Source organism: Polypterus senegalus, chromosome 1 (assembly GCF_016835505.1).
Source record: "Polypterus senegalus isolate Bchr_013 chromosome 1, ASM1683550v1, whole genome shotgun sequence".
Classification (NCBI taxonomy): domain Eukaryota; kingdom Metazoa; phylum Chordata; class Cladistia; order Polypteriformes; family Polypteridae; genus Polypterus; species Polypterus senegalus.
The window spans coordinates 110,724,778-110,740,091 of NC_053154.1; the positions used below are offsets into that span (position 1 = coordinate 110,724,778).

Consider the following 15,314-nt stretch of genomic DNA (forward strand, 5'->3'; position numbering starts at 1 on the left):
TAGAAATAAAATACTAAACATAACCCCATCCCTTTTCCAAGTGAAATGACAGTAATGCTCTAATTCGTTCTAGCAGACAAAAAGTCTAGCATTTGTAATAGAGTTCATTTGCCCTTTTCCTGATAAATAGCATGACTTCCAGCACATTGTCCAGGGATGGCTTCTGCAGTGTCAATTAATAAGTCAATCAATCTTTATGTAGTGCTACTAACATTATTAAACATTACAAGGTGTTTTGTTGAGCAAACGAGATGACAACTCCAGCTGGTTTTCATTAATCTAATCTTATTCCAGGTAGTTATTAGTTATGTGGGACAGTATGTTAAAAGTTAAATACATTTAAATGATCAAAATTTCATATTCAGTATTGATGAAAGGCTAGGTGTTTACTATAACCATTGCTATTATTAAAGACACAATTTTAAGAGTCTCGTTTTAGCACCGTATACTACTCAGTTTTAGAAAAATAGTATGCTGTGACGGGCATATCTGCTTCTTGTAGCATTAAAACAAAATCAACTGGTATTGAGAAAAATTAAAATGATGCACTAAAATCAATGCATGGTCAACAGATTACTATCCATGCACTCATTTTCTAAACCATGAAATTTTGTTTGTTGTGGTTCTAGACTGTAACGGGCCCTTACGTATACCTATGCCCAGTTGGGGTTTTTGGATTATTTACAATCTGGAAAACCTTAGAAAATTGAACCTAGTTATTTGTTTGTATCTTAAGCCCCAAAATGAATTAACAATAATTTTGGGGGTGGTTTATGACTTGTAACATGGCCATTTTGATAATTTTTTTTTTTCAGCCCTGTAACTACTTCATATGAGCCCCTATTATATGTGAGACAAAATGCAGTTGCACCCAGAAAACTGTATTTTGTCCTGACATAGATGATGTGCAAAGTCCATTGCAGAATACACTTCTATGTACAGTATGTATATTTAGGCAGTTCACAGTTGCATTAAAACATGCCTATGGAATGTTGTCATAAACATGATACCCTTGTAAACATGGTGAAAGCCTAGAGAAGACTGCCGAGCAACAAAATGGACCAGGTTCCAAGCACTGTGATCTGGTATTTTTTATATATTACTGTTGAAAATAAGAAATCTGTATATTCTGATATATACTATCTTTAATGGATAGTCTTTAATGGATCTTTTTTTTTTGTTTTGATTTGGTCCATATTAATTTAATGTGACACGTTTTAGCCATATATAAAGCAATTCTAAAGTATTAAAAAAATCAAGCAAAAGTCAGTACACTATAAACAACATGTAGAAACAGACAGTAACAATATAGGTGTCATTTGCATTGATCTAAATGCAGAGAGAGAATGGGATCTTAATGGACAGACCTAGGTGGATTGAACAATTGTCAAGAGACTGCAGAGCGGATTGCAAAAACAGTTTCCACATGCTTCTAGTATTGCAGAGCAGGCACATTTCTGGGGGTGTTTTAGCTAGTGCATGTGTTATGAGGTATGGTGATTGTCTGATCTGTTCTGTTACACAATTCTGACCACAGCATTTTGAAAATTTCTCTCCATTTTTGTATTTATTGAATTCTGTTAATCCATTTTCAGAGTCTCTGATCCAGTGCTTATCCTGACAGGACTCAAGGGAAGGCAGAAAGCTCAAAGCAACAGTTCATCATTGCATAGCACTTTTGTGCATACCCACACATTAGTGCCATTAGTGCTGGGCCTATTTAGAGTTGTATTTCCAACTACATTATAAACCTGTTTAGTAGTGAATAAGGGAGATGTGATAAGAGTATGAACATGAGCCTCTAGAATGTAATTAATGTAATGTAATGTTATTTATAAAGATGATATCATACCCTCACATTTATGATGTAGAAGTAAGTTTGCTCCTGGGTGGTTTGAGACCTATGTTGGAAAGAATCGTTATCTGCTGTTCAGATGTAAGAAGCAGTGTCATTCTACTGTCAAGTATTAGCTTACTGCTGGTGAGACTTGGTGAATTAAACAATTAATTGCAAGGTTCCAGAAAATCCAGTTGTCTTTAGTTTTGCTACAGAGATAATTCATTCATTGATCTTATAAGATGGGCATGGAGCAAACCAGTCATTGATGGACATCTTCGTGTTCAACCTGGACATCATTGGCACAGACTTAGAACATTAGCTTTACTGGCAATTCGGGGTACCCTGAATAAAAGGAGGAGAAATGTCAAGAATGCTACACTCTGAAAAGGGAAAATGAAAAACGGAGAAAGAGAATAGCAGGTAAATGCTATTTCTGTTTTGGAAAAAAACCTACTTACATAAAAAGTCAACAATATGATAATTATTAGGAATATTTTAAATAGCAGAAACATACTTTGAAAGGCTTTAAAGACTCTGTGCTGAATAAACAGCCACACTTTTCAAAAGGAGCATTATTAAGCATAAACACTGTGGAGAGGACAAGTCTTAATTTATGAAAGTTTAACTCATATAACCACTTTTGCAGCAAGGTCCTTTAAAAACGAATCAATACTATGGCTTAAGATGATGTAAGAAAAGATAGAACACAACAAAATAAATGTGGGGGCAACATCTTAAAAATCAAAACTTGCACCAGTTGAGCATAATTAATGCTATTTGGCAGCAGTTGTTGTTAGTCTTTATACATGTGCAATGGTGTTTATTGTAAAAGATGATATATACAGATTTAGACAGTTACTGTAGGTGTAGGTTCATTTTTTTCTGGTTAAATGGTTGTTACTATTAATCATTGCAGATGTATCTCAAAGAATGGATACATTTTTTGAACAGCCCAGGATACTGGTGTAAATAATATATTTTTTCCCCTAACTGTATGGTGCACTGCAGAAGAAATCTCTGATTAAGTGCTGTAGTAATATGTGGACCATTTTGGGAAACATTAAGTTAGGATTGATGAAGTCTAGAGACAAGGGTATGAAAAAAGCTGTGAAATGAGAGCAGGCCATTCAGCCCATCACAGCTCACCAGTTTTCCAGCTGAGCGGCTACATTGAGGAATCGTACCACTAGCATCATAATTCCAGCTTTTGTTTTCTTTGGTTGTTATGCTAACTAAACCATCAGTTCCTTTCCTTTTGTCACTTCACAGTGACTGGAATGATTGATTGCTAGTTTTAACACAAGTAAGTAAAAGTTTAAGAATCTGAAGAGCATGTAAGGGCCAAAGCAGATCAATGGTCACAGAGAACTAAGACTACCGATGTAGCTCTAGGGACAAGGGAATAAATACCGTGATATAACAAATGGATGTAATGAGAATGTATTTGAAGGAAGGAAAAATGTAACTTCCTTAGCCTCTTATTATATCTATTTCATTTAATTATGTAAAGGTTCAGTATTAGCCAAAAGTTTTCCTTTGGAGCACAGCTACAAAGCAGATGCAATCAATAAATGTTACAGTCCTCACGATTATTCTTTTCAATTTGCAACAGAGCAAAGCGTGGCCTGTTAAAGGGAAGTGAGAAGTTACTACTGCTTTCTTAAGGCACGCTTCATGTTCTGTGCTGGTAGTAGCCAACATGCTCATACTCTCTGGGATCATTAAACAGATAGGGTCAAGGTGTGTGTCACCAGGGTTCACTTTCTAAAGAGCTCTGATAAAACATGTTGCATAAATAAATATGTTAAATGAGCAAAGCAGTCTAGATTCATTAGAATATAAGACAACCATTTAAAGAGAACAAGCAACTCAATCTGTACTAAACTCCTCCATTTCTGTTGTCAAAAGTTTTCCACAATGATTTGAAGTTCATGTTTAAAGGTTTACTCTTCAAATCAAGCAGCTTGGTAATATTTTAGTGAATTTACTTTTATCTGTATGAAAAAGTAAGGTAGCATAGTGGTGCAGTGATATTGCTGCTTCACAACTTCAAGAGCTTGGCTTCAGTTTACTGTCTGAGTTGCATATTCTCCCAGTGTCTGTATAGATTTTTTTTTTTTTCTCATTATGCCAGCCGCCTTCAATATTCCAGTAAAGTCCTAACTAAATCAGCAGACCTGTGCAACCTTTCTTCCAAAATCTGCTTGCCTTACACATGCATTTTTTCACTCTGCTTGTATAAACTACCTTATTACCCCTGCTTTAAAGTATCTCTAACAATAATCCTTGTATGAGCATTATTACATTAGCAGGATTGTATGCGGGTGGTGCAGTGGGTATCGCTGCTGCCTCGCAGTTAGGAGACCCGGGTTCGCTTCCCAGGTCCTCTCTGCGTGGAGTTTGCATGTTCTCCCCGTGTCTGCGTGGGTTTCCTCCGGGTTCTTCGGTTTGCTCCCACAGTCCAAAGACATGCAGGTTAGGTGCATTGGCGATCCTAAATTGTCCCTAGTGTGTGCTTGGGGTGGGTGTGTGTGTGTTTGTGTTAGTGTGTGTGGTGCACCCTGCCTGGGGTTTGTTTCCTGCCTTGTGCTCTGTGTTGGGTGGGATTGGCTCCAGCAGACCCCCCGTAACCCTGTAGTTAGGATATTGCAGGTTGGATGATGGATGGATGGATTGTATGCGGCGTGTAGTTTACACCTTGCTTGTTGCTTTGGAATTGGAAAGATGCTGTTCAGGCTCACTGTACAGTACTTCAAAACTTTTCCCAAGTCTTTTTAAATTGGTATTTAGCTTCATCTGCAGTTTCTTCCTTCTTGCTACCTTTCATAATAGTCATGATTTTGAATTAATTATGGCATTGTTCAGTAGGGAACATCTTCCTCAGTCCTGGTCAGAAATCTGTAATTCTATTCTTAGGGCTCTTGATCTGCTTAACCAACACATTGTGCAACAAAAGATGGCTGACTTTGGATGGCCTAACCAAAGCAATGCTTTATAGGTGACAAAGGGACAATGAAGACCCTGACAGGGCAATATGAGATTTAAAGAGTGGGAAGGTGACTAAGAAAAAGATCATTCTGTACTGTTTCAGTAACATTTTCCCAAAGTTCAAGTGTGTCCTTGTTTGACATGTTTTCAGATCTATGAAGTTACAGTATTAGAAGCATCTTAATTTTTCTTCCTTTAAAATTCCCACTAGTGGAATAACTGAAATCTTAGTATCATATTAAGGTAGTATATGTCTCAATATTATTTCTGAGTTTGCTTTCACAAATGATTTGAATTTTTAACAGTGAAGACAATTGTTTAAGCAGTTGTTCTTTCAAATGTATTCTGAAATGTTATGGGGTCTAAGACGAGACTTAATGTACAAACATCTTTATATTTTAATATGTACTAAATGCACCTTATTTACATAGACATACTGTAATTAAGTGTATTATATTTAGGCCATGCTGGACCAACTTTGAGCTTTCAGAAGAGATATTTCTTTAAATTTTAAGTTGATTATGGAATAGTTTGACACAATAGTGACCCTTTTCCTCTCCATATAACGTGGATATTAGTTGCTAAGTATGTTGCATCTTGCACCATACTGAGCAATTTGTTGTGTGCATCCTGCTTCATGCACATCCTCCACTGCTGGTAAAGGCAGCAAATAAATAAAAAGCAGTCCACTTTGTTCAGATTCAGTGTTTCCATTATTAGCTTGGTTTTAATGCCTCAGATGACTCATTCCAAGTTTTTTTTTTTTTTTTTAAAGAAAAAGGTCAGGTGGTTTCAGCTCTGCACAAGGGCAAAATCTTGAAAGCCTTATTTATAGCACTTCAACCAAAATGTCTCTTCAGATGATGAAATTCAATTTTCCTGCTTCAAATGGATTACTTTTAGATGGCAGACCACATTCCCAAAATGATGAAATGTGTGGACCACTCGGTTGGAGTATTATAAGTGCAACACACAAAGATAAGAAATTCTAGTGATACTGTGATGGCTCCTAATAAAAACAAACTTTTTGATTGTGAAATTTGATTAATCCATACCTTATTTATCCAGTTCAAGCTTACCACAAGAGCCAACCTCAGCAGCATCTAGGTCAAGGCAGACACAGCAGAAAACTTCAAAGTCCATAGAGGCAATGCTTGGGCAGGAATTTGAACCTAGGATTTTGGAGCTATTCTGCAGCAGTACTAGCTAAGGTGATCATTGCAGTTTAGCAAGTCTAGAATAAGACTTGAGTCTTTTTTTTTTTACTTTATTAAAAACATATAACATTCCATACAATCAAGTCAAAACTTAACAAAACTAAATTCAAATCAACCCCAGCCCATATGAAAGAGAGGAAGACCAACAGCCAGATTAAAACGATTGAGAGTAGTAAAGAGAGAGGAGTCTTTCCCCCCCAATATAAATACTTATTCTAAAAATGTATTGATTAGGTCATGCTAGGACCAGAATAAGACTAGCAGAGGCTTGAACAACAAGAATGAGAAAGTCTTGTCCATGATTATGGCTGCTGTAGTTAGAAAATGAGATCTCTGTGACTTGAAAGCAATGATGAATTTTGGGGCAAACTTATCAGAAGGTAGAAGCTGTGTTTTATTTTTTATAAATGTGAATCAGTTATTTTTGACTTTGGTGCATCTTATGTCTATCTATCTTCTTGCTTACTTTGTTTTGCAGAGAGACTCCCCAAAGTACATTGTGAAAAACCAGTTCCTTTACTATTTGTTCCGGTTTGCTGCAGCCCTGGGTCAGGAAGTTTTTTACATTACCTTTTTGCCTAACACTTTCTGGAACTTTGACCCCTATGTCTCCCGGAGGCTGGTCAGCATGTGGGCGGTAAGATTGTTTATTAAAATGATTGTTTTCAACACACTATTTATGGGGTATGGTTACATTTCTCTCAAACAGGACTGCTGATACTGCGGGTGTTCATGATAATCATCTTGTTTTTATTTTTTTCTTTTCTGTCTTTGCTGGTCTGCCAGCCAGCAAAAAAATTCTTGTATTTAATGGAGCTTGCATAACTAGATAGCTTGTTACTATTTTCATACTGTTAGTTTAAAAATAAGAAAAAACTGTAGTTTCTGAATAAATGGAGGATATATACACAGCTGAGAATGGGTTATTCATAATGCACTTACATTTCTTTGTTTGAAAGAACTCCTTGGTAAGCTAACTAGTCATTTGCACCTTTGTCTGTCTTTTTTTTTTTAAAGCACTGTAATAATTAAGGCTGCATTGTGTGGTGTGCAATAGACATCCTTAAGTCCTAGTGCAATTTTATATGGGATCCTTTAACATAGCCTCATGTTCTGCTTTCATGGAAGGAGCACCAGAACTGTTTTGTCTTAGCTTTTCACTTTGTCAAGGCATGTTGACAGAGAATGTCAGTAAGAGCCCAGATGGGTATAACATGTACATTGGATGAGGATTTTCACAGAAGTTAGTGCGGCAGACTGCTGGTGATCCTGCCCAGCCAGGACGCCTGGAAAAACCGGAAGAGGGACAATACTTCCCTTGTACCATGAGAGGGCAGCTGCCCTGGTCTGCATTGGGGCCACGGGATCAGAGCTTTAAAGCTCAACCCAGTTGGGACCTGGAGGATTGTGGAGCTCTAGATTGCTGCATTTCTGCCACACTCAGAAGTGCTGCCGGAAGAAATTCCAGGCACACCTGGAGTGCTTCCAGGTGCTCATGTGGCACTTCCGCCACACCACTCCATTAGTGGAGCTGGAGTCGGGCGGCAGAGGAGTGGAGGCAGCAGAAGTGAAGGAAAAGGAAAGAGATAAGAACTGAGTTTATTGGGGTTTGTGCACTTTGTGTGTTGTGCAGAGAAAAATAAATAGCTTATGTTTGGACGTAAGTGTCTCTCTCAGGGTCTGTCTGTGTCCGGGCTACTTCTACACTGCACAAAAGAATATAAGAAATCACTACTCTATTTCACTTTTGTTTGGAAAGCTCTGAATCTTCAAAAGAAACACTTATAAAGAGTTTCCATCATTTGTGAGTAATGTGTGTAAACCAGTGAACCTTGTTAAATTTTTCTTAATGTTAACTACTCATTTGGAAGATTAATCACTAAATGTTCATACTTAATATATCACTTCCTGTAAGTTGTATTGATCCATCCATTTTCTAACTTATTTTTCCAGCTTAGGTACTGGTGGCACTCTTGGCAACCATAGATGCAAGGCAGAAACCAACCCTGATTAGTGTGCCTCAAACTACTAATATGATCAAAAAAAGGAATAAAAAGTCATGAGTGTCAAAGCTATTAAAATATTTCGGGTTCTATTTATTGGGTGGGGCAGCAGTTAATGGGATATGTGAAATGTGTGCCTGAATGAATGATATATGTGCGTGTGTGAGAAAGAGTGAGTGGCTGTACTTGATTTTTTTTTTTTTTATTTGCAGTTAATGTAATGTTTGTTTGGGATCTTTGAATGTACTTTGCTATTAGCCTCTCAGGAGGAGGTGGCACTTGTGTTTCCCAAATGTAGGTCAGATGCTTCAAAATTACTTGGGGCAGTTCTAAGCTTGACACGCAGAGACTAAAAACTACCTATAAAGAGGCCTCAGACTGAGAAATTGTTTTCTTTGTGAGTGTCTAAGAAACCTTGTGACTTCTCAAAAATGAAATATCAGTGTTTAAATAATACAGTTCTTAAATAGCACACACTATCTTGCTTCCTAAACTCTATCCCTTATTTTTCACATTGGTCCAGCTGACTACTGTATGTTGTATTTCAATATGATGCAAAGAAAAAAGCAAAATACAGTACGGGGTATTTTTTTATTAATTAATTTTTGAACATTTTTCTCTTATGGAGTACGCATGAATTTGACCCTGTCCCAGCAACATTGTGTGTAATGTTTGAATTAGTCTAAATGCAATGATATTCCATTACAGGGTTCACACTCTGTTATACTAAGCCAGTTTATAGATTTCCTTTATATTACACTTAGAGTAACCATGTTGCAACTGTGTGGTAACAATGCATAACTGTGTCACTCGGCACGAAAGAAGTAGTTCTCGTTTGAACTTTAAGCCTATTTACATTGTGATTATCAGTGAGAACTGTGATGGCAAGGTCATTGTATGTTTTGTAGAAGAGAACGTTTTTTTTGCATTGCAGTCCTAATGTAGGTTTTCATTTATTATTCCCTTTTTGACAAAAGGTTAAGTTGAAGCCTTATCTAGTGGGCAAAAATTTGCCAATTTGTTATTTAATCCTAATTGCATTTTTAAGTAGTAAAATAAATTTGAAGCATCAAAACAGTCTCCACGGACAGACTGGGTATACTCTGCTGCAGTTCATAACACACCTATTGGTACATCATCTAACCTAGCTCTGTGTGATTCCTTATTAGACCTATTGTAGCAGGGTTTGTATCAAACTTGAATGTTTTGAATTCAAAATATGTACATATTTAATTTCAGGTATAAAGTTCTAAATCTATATAAATGTATGCTCGCATCTTAGATAATGGACAGAAATAGACAATAAATGTTAACTCACACATTCATCAAGTCTTAGTACTTGAATTAAATGAACAAAACATGTTAAACTTTTTCAATTCTCAAATAATGATTCAAGTTTTCATGATAGACAATATAATTTATTATAATCGTGTTACGTAGCATTTATTATTATTTACATAAAAAAAACTTTTGTTTACAGAGCTTTACAGATTTATATTTCATGTGAAAGCAAACTTTGCATTAACAAAACAATAAAAATCAAGGTGCCACCCAGGATTCTTATGAAGAATGTGAAAAATACTGTTTGTGATGGTTTAGTTATGAAGACAACATGTCTGCCTGGTCACCGGCTTTTTCAGAGAATCATGACCCTGTAATAGGACTTATTTGAAATTTTCAGTTCAAATTTGAAAATTCAAACTGTCATTATTGTTTTTGAACACACAGAAAAATTAAAGTGGTATAGCCATAGTTTGCATAGTGCTTAATATGACTGTGCTTGTAAATTGAGTTGCACATCAATTTTTTTCTTTCTGTTAACATTTTTTAGAACTCAAATGAACTCAAAATTCTTCACTTAAACATGGAAAGCATATTTTTGTAGTCAATGTGATCAAGGGATTTTATTTTTGTATTCGATTTCCTGAAGCTATACTAATTTAATCAATTGCCTTTCCTTGTCTTAACCTATTAACAGTTTTTTTTTATTTGTAGGTTTTGCTCTATCAAAAGAGAATAGTGTGTTCAATATGACATTAAATAGATGTTGGAAGCAACGCAATTTGTTATGCAACAGTCTGCATAGAAAAGCTAAGAAATATTAAGACATAATTAAACAAAACATTTAAAAATTCCAGATTAATGCCTTCAGTGTGTCAGGAAAATATCACAAGGAACAGTAATATAATATTCCTACTGTCTAAATTCTCCAAACTGTACAGTATACTGTTAATAAAGGGGTAGATTGATGTCATGTGATATTTTGATTTATGCTGTGATCTTAAGTGCATTATATAGTATAATGATTTGTGATAATGTTATGTTATCTTTAAAAGACACTTTTTTATGATTTAACTATTTTTGTGTGGATAGAATTTAATCTGGGAAAATAGCACCTTATGATTGTTCTCCTTCAATTGAAAGGGTCCAAGATGGTTTTTTATTTGATATTCAATTATATTCTTAATGTTCATAATTAATGTTCCCAGAAGGAGTTGCTATTTTTTTTTTTTGCAAATGAATTAATGCATTGTTAGTCTTGCATAACTCGAAGGAAAACTGTGCATTGCACTGGAGAGTCTGTTGCACTACAAAAACATAAAACTTTGTAGAATATATTAATGGTGATACACTGTATGTGTATATATTTATATGTGTGTATATATAATATAAAAAATTGCTCTGACAAACTAATAATTGGCATATTTTGACAGTTGATAGTGTTTACAAGTCCAACATACATTGAAGTTCATTTTATGTAGAAATGAGCCACTAAGATGTGTGTCAAATTACATATTTCACTGACTTGGGAAACCTAGGAGCAATGCCGAAATGGCAAGAGATTACTCCAGTGATGAGAGAGACAGGTGAAATAAGGGTAATTTTAACGTGAATCCTGTGAGTAGCATTTGTATCTAGCAAGGTTTCCTGCAGGAAAACTTGCATTATTAGACAATGCTGCTTGTCGGAGGCTGCCTCAATCATAATGTTGAGTCTAAAGCATCACCTTTCTGTCTCATGGTTTACATCTTCTGCTCTGAGAATAAGTGTTGAAGTAATCAGATATACTGTTGTGTTGAAATTTGGTATATTCTGACCAACTGGTACAACATTTACAGGTTCTCCCTAGAAAATATTTTCCCTTGATTATATTTCATTTGCTTAGTGTAAAATTTATTTCCTCTTCTGACAATGTACTGCTTTACAATATTTCAGCATCATTGGACAGAATTTTCTGAAGCGGCTAATAATGGGTAGTTAAAAAGAAAGGAGGAAAAAATAGATATATACTGTATATTAAACACTTAAATAAAGTAGTTTTGTTTATTTTAGATTTTTGACTGTTTTGCTGTGCCAAGAGCTTTGTGTAACACTTCAAGAAGAAGAGAGTTTTGCTTGTTATTACACCGCATGCAAGCAGCAAGATAAGTAAACCAACAGGGAGTGTGTCATTGTTGATGGCTGTGTAGTGTTTTCCTGTGCAGCATTCCATGTTTCCATAGTAACTTGCATTACCCACTATTACAGTACTTTTGGTAGTCTGTTAGGTACTGTATTGTTTTTGAAATACCTTTTATATTTTTGTTGTCCACTCTGTCATTTTGGAGCTTTTCAGCTGCCAGAGCACTCTAACTTATCACTTTGAAATTTGCCTATTATGGGTCATTGGTGGGCTCTTAAATTTGCCAATACATAATTTAATTTCTCTCTTTTGCTTTATTTGTTAAAGGCAATTTGTCTAGTGAAATTCAGAATGGTGTGTGTGTTTTCTTTCTTTCTTTTCCTGATTTCAGTTTGTGTGATGCAGAGTGATGAATATGGTTTATTGGAGTCATGATCTTTTATTTTTTTGACTATGAGAAGCAGGGATTCAACGTTGCAAGATTTAGAAATGTTAGATTTACACTTTGCTGTGTCTGTATTAATTTACAGTTGGGTTTTCATTTTTACTTTCCACATCAGTTGAAGACATCTTTAAAGTATAATAAACTAGGGGACTCTGCCCCCTGCTCGCCCACCCACGGGTTTGGTTTGCCATACAATTTTAAAAGATTATTTTCATGGGAATTGTTACATATGCATTATTTTCACTTTTACTTTTTTAAAAACAATACTTGTCCTTTATTTCTGGCTCTGGGCGTGGTTAAAACGTTTCCTCACAGGACGTATAACTCTGCTCGCGTTGTGAAGGGGGGGGGCGGGCGGCTGAATGCACGCTAAGGAGATGCTGTCAGATCAGCTGCTGTTTTGCTGCTGCTGGCGAGTTTCGTGTTTTGTTTGTCGCGCTGCGCATTGATCATTTAAAAGCCTCTACACAGCAGCCATCCATTTGCCACTTCGTGTTTCTGCAGCTCGTGTTGTGAATAGGTAGCTGAAAACACGATAAGGAGAAGTGGTCGGATCATCTGCTGGCTTGCTGCATGTTCTGCTTGTTGCTTGTCATCGTTTTAAGAGCTGGGAGCACATGAAGTGCGTCTGCCAAAAGCATTCCAACAACTGCTACGTTAGATGTCAGTGAACGTGTTTTAAATGTTGTCTCACTGCCTTGTCACGTGTGATGTTAAAGTGTCTCTCGTGGGACGTCAGATTGTCTGCTGAGAAGATCACGTCGCATCTCCCTTGTCTTCATCCCAACATTTTTTTTTTTTTAAATAGAGAGATGACTATTTTCTGGATATGTGTTTAGATTATAATGCATAATTTTTAGTATTTTCTTGAGGATTCAAAAACTCCAAAAGCAAACAGCATTATCTTCTCAGATATCATGCTTTACACATGTTACTGTTGTTTAGCAGAGCTGATTAAGCAAATTGCCCATGGTGTGCCTGTGATCACAATGTGATCTGTGATGCTAAGTTTGCAATTAGAGGCAGTGGGTGAAAATTAGTGAACTTGATCTCCGTTACACTTTCTTAAATTTTTAATATCTTAAGTTGGACAAACCCAATCTAAGTTTACAGTAGGGTTGGTAATAATTAAAAACATAGCTTTTTATGTTCAATATATATTCAATATAAACTTCAGTACATTTTTATGCTACTTTCAGTGACTCATAGCCTTCAACAATAAGGGCAGTTTATATAATGGAGAGATGTCTAATGAGTAGGACTAATCAAAAAGCATGTGACAACATGACAAAGACAGTGACTTAGCAATGAGCTATAGTAATAATCGCTATTTAGAAAAAAATCTAAACAAAAAATCAGTGTTTATTAAAGCTTCTATACTTGATATTTGCTTGCCTGAGGCATATCTGCTCTTGGTTTGCACTTGCACTTTCTGTAAGACAGTGCAGGCAGCCTGAAATGAATACAGCTGCTTACAACTTGCATCACTGAGATTCATATTAAAAAAATCAACAGACGCTTTTGACATTAAGCATGCGCTTGATGGCGACATCCATAAAACAGTGGCTCAAAAAGCTACTGTCTGCCTGGATGTCACGAGTTTTTTTTGTTTATAAATGTCTTGTGTATCTTGTAAGTCAAGGAGTCCAACAGCATAAATCTGTCACATTGTGTTTTTTTTTTTTTTTTAAATAGTGACTTTTGGTTGGAGATGTGAAATAAACATCATTCCCTGAGTTCATAGAAGGTACTGTTGCTCATGCCAACTAGCACTTTTATTATGGAGATTTATATGCTTCTGACTGAATAAAACTGACAATTCCCTGTACCTTGTTATGCTACCTTCAGTGAATACAAGCCTTCACCAACTGTTCTCCAGGCAATGTAAAAGTGAATAGCATACCAGTGCAGCAGTTAGTGCTGCCGTCCCACATCTCTACAGTCTGGGGTTGGATCCTGGCTTGGCCACTCTGTGTGTAGAAGTTGCACATTCTCCCCTTGACTGGGTGGGGTTTTATCCAGGCTCTGCATTTTTTATTCCAAAGCTCAGTGTTTTAGGTTAATTTGCAACTCATGAGGCTAAGGTGCTTTGTGATGGACTGGTTCCCAGTTCAGTAGTGCCGCTAATATAGCCAAGATATGCTGCAAACACCTACTACCCAGGACTACACAAAGTGCATTTAAAAAGTGGATGACATGTAAAAACTTTTAACTTTTAGCAGATCTTGATCATTCTTTGAGACTTGCCAATCTGCCTTGTATGACTTTGTACTCATGTGCATCTTGTATAGTATGCCTTACTTGACTGCTCTGTAGGATGTTGCTTAGTATGCATCTGCTCAGCATTGTCATTGTAATCATGGTCAGAGGTCACATTGGTATGTTTTATTTTAGTTTTTCTTTTTTAGGAAAAGTGTCAATGTGAAGTACACACACACAATGTATTTGTTCTTCATCAGGTGACTGGATAACAGTTACATGTCACCAGCATCCATATTCCTTGATTCTTATGTTTTCTTAGCTATTTGATCCTCATTTTTTAGTATTTCTTTTTTGGTGTCTTATTTTGTCTCTATGTGTGTCTCTCCATCAGATGACTGCCAATTTATGCTGATTGTTCTTGGACAGATTGTAAGTATTGATGGCTAGGAGTGACTCATTATAGTTCTGGGAATTTACAAAGGTTTTATCAACTTGTGCTGTATTTTATGTTTTTTTTTATATATATATATTGCATTATTGTTTACCCTGAAGTATATCATCAGTGGCTTTACAATCTACACAGTAAGGAATTCTGGATTAAGTTTTGGTAATATCCAGTCTATTGGTAAATTTTGCTTGCTTGCCACCAAGTCTTTATTGGCAATGATACTAGATGGGCCTTATTTGACTCTGTCAGTGGTGGGTTAGTGTTCAACATAAATGACTTTATGGGTGATGATAGCAGTCTTTATTTACCTTACTGTTGTAGTATGCACTGAGAGTGCCTGTGTGTCTTTTTCTGATTAAAGCTAGAGAGCTGACCAAGACCATCATCTCTGTAGCCATAGTAAAAATACATGCCTGTTTGATGCTTTGCAGTTCTTGCTTATAGATTTTTGTGTGGTGTCAAATCTGTGATTAGAATCACTAAGACACATAGCCATTATGCTAGAACAGTGATAGTGAACGTATGACATGGGTGTCAAAGGTGACGTGCCATGACATATTGGGTGACACGTCGGCGTTCTCCAAGACCAGAGTTACCAAAGAAACTGAACGAACAAAAAATATAAGAAATATGAGACTCACCCAGAGCTTAAAATGGATTCTTACCATCCATATTAGCACATCGTCTTTCATCATGGCAGCCGCATAGTTCATTTGACTTCTAACCGCTGTACCAGAAGTTTGTTTTCATGGTGCAAGTGCGAGATCT

The 15,314-nt window shown here is 36.2% G+C and overlaps 1 protein-coding gene across 2 annotated transcripts in view; it reads left to right on the forward strand.

Annotated features, from left to right (window-relative positions):
* The window catches only part of sgpp2 (sphingosine-1-phosphate phosphatase 2), a 41,929-nt gene that overhangs the window by 1,710 nt on the left and 24,905 nt on the right, over positions 1-15,314 (forward strand). Inside the window, exon 2 of one of the 2 annotated variants that reach the window (XM_039755930.1) lies at positions 6,524-6,682. The exons of the other annotated variant lie outside the window; for it this stretch is intronic. Coding sequence (XP_039611864.1) covers positions 6,524-6,682 — 159 coding nt within the window. The remainder of the gene's footprint in view (positions 1-6,523; positions 6,683-15,314) is intronic. 2 annotated transcript variants of the gene reach the window in all.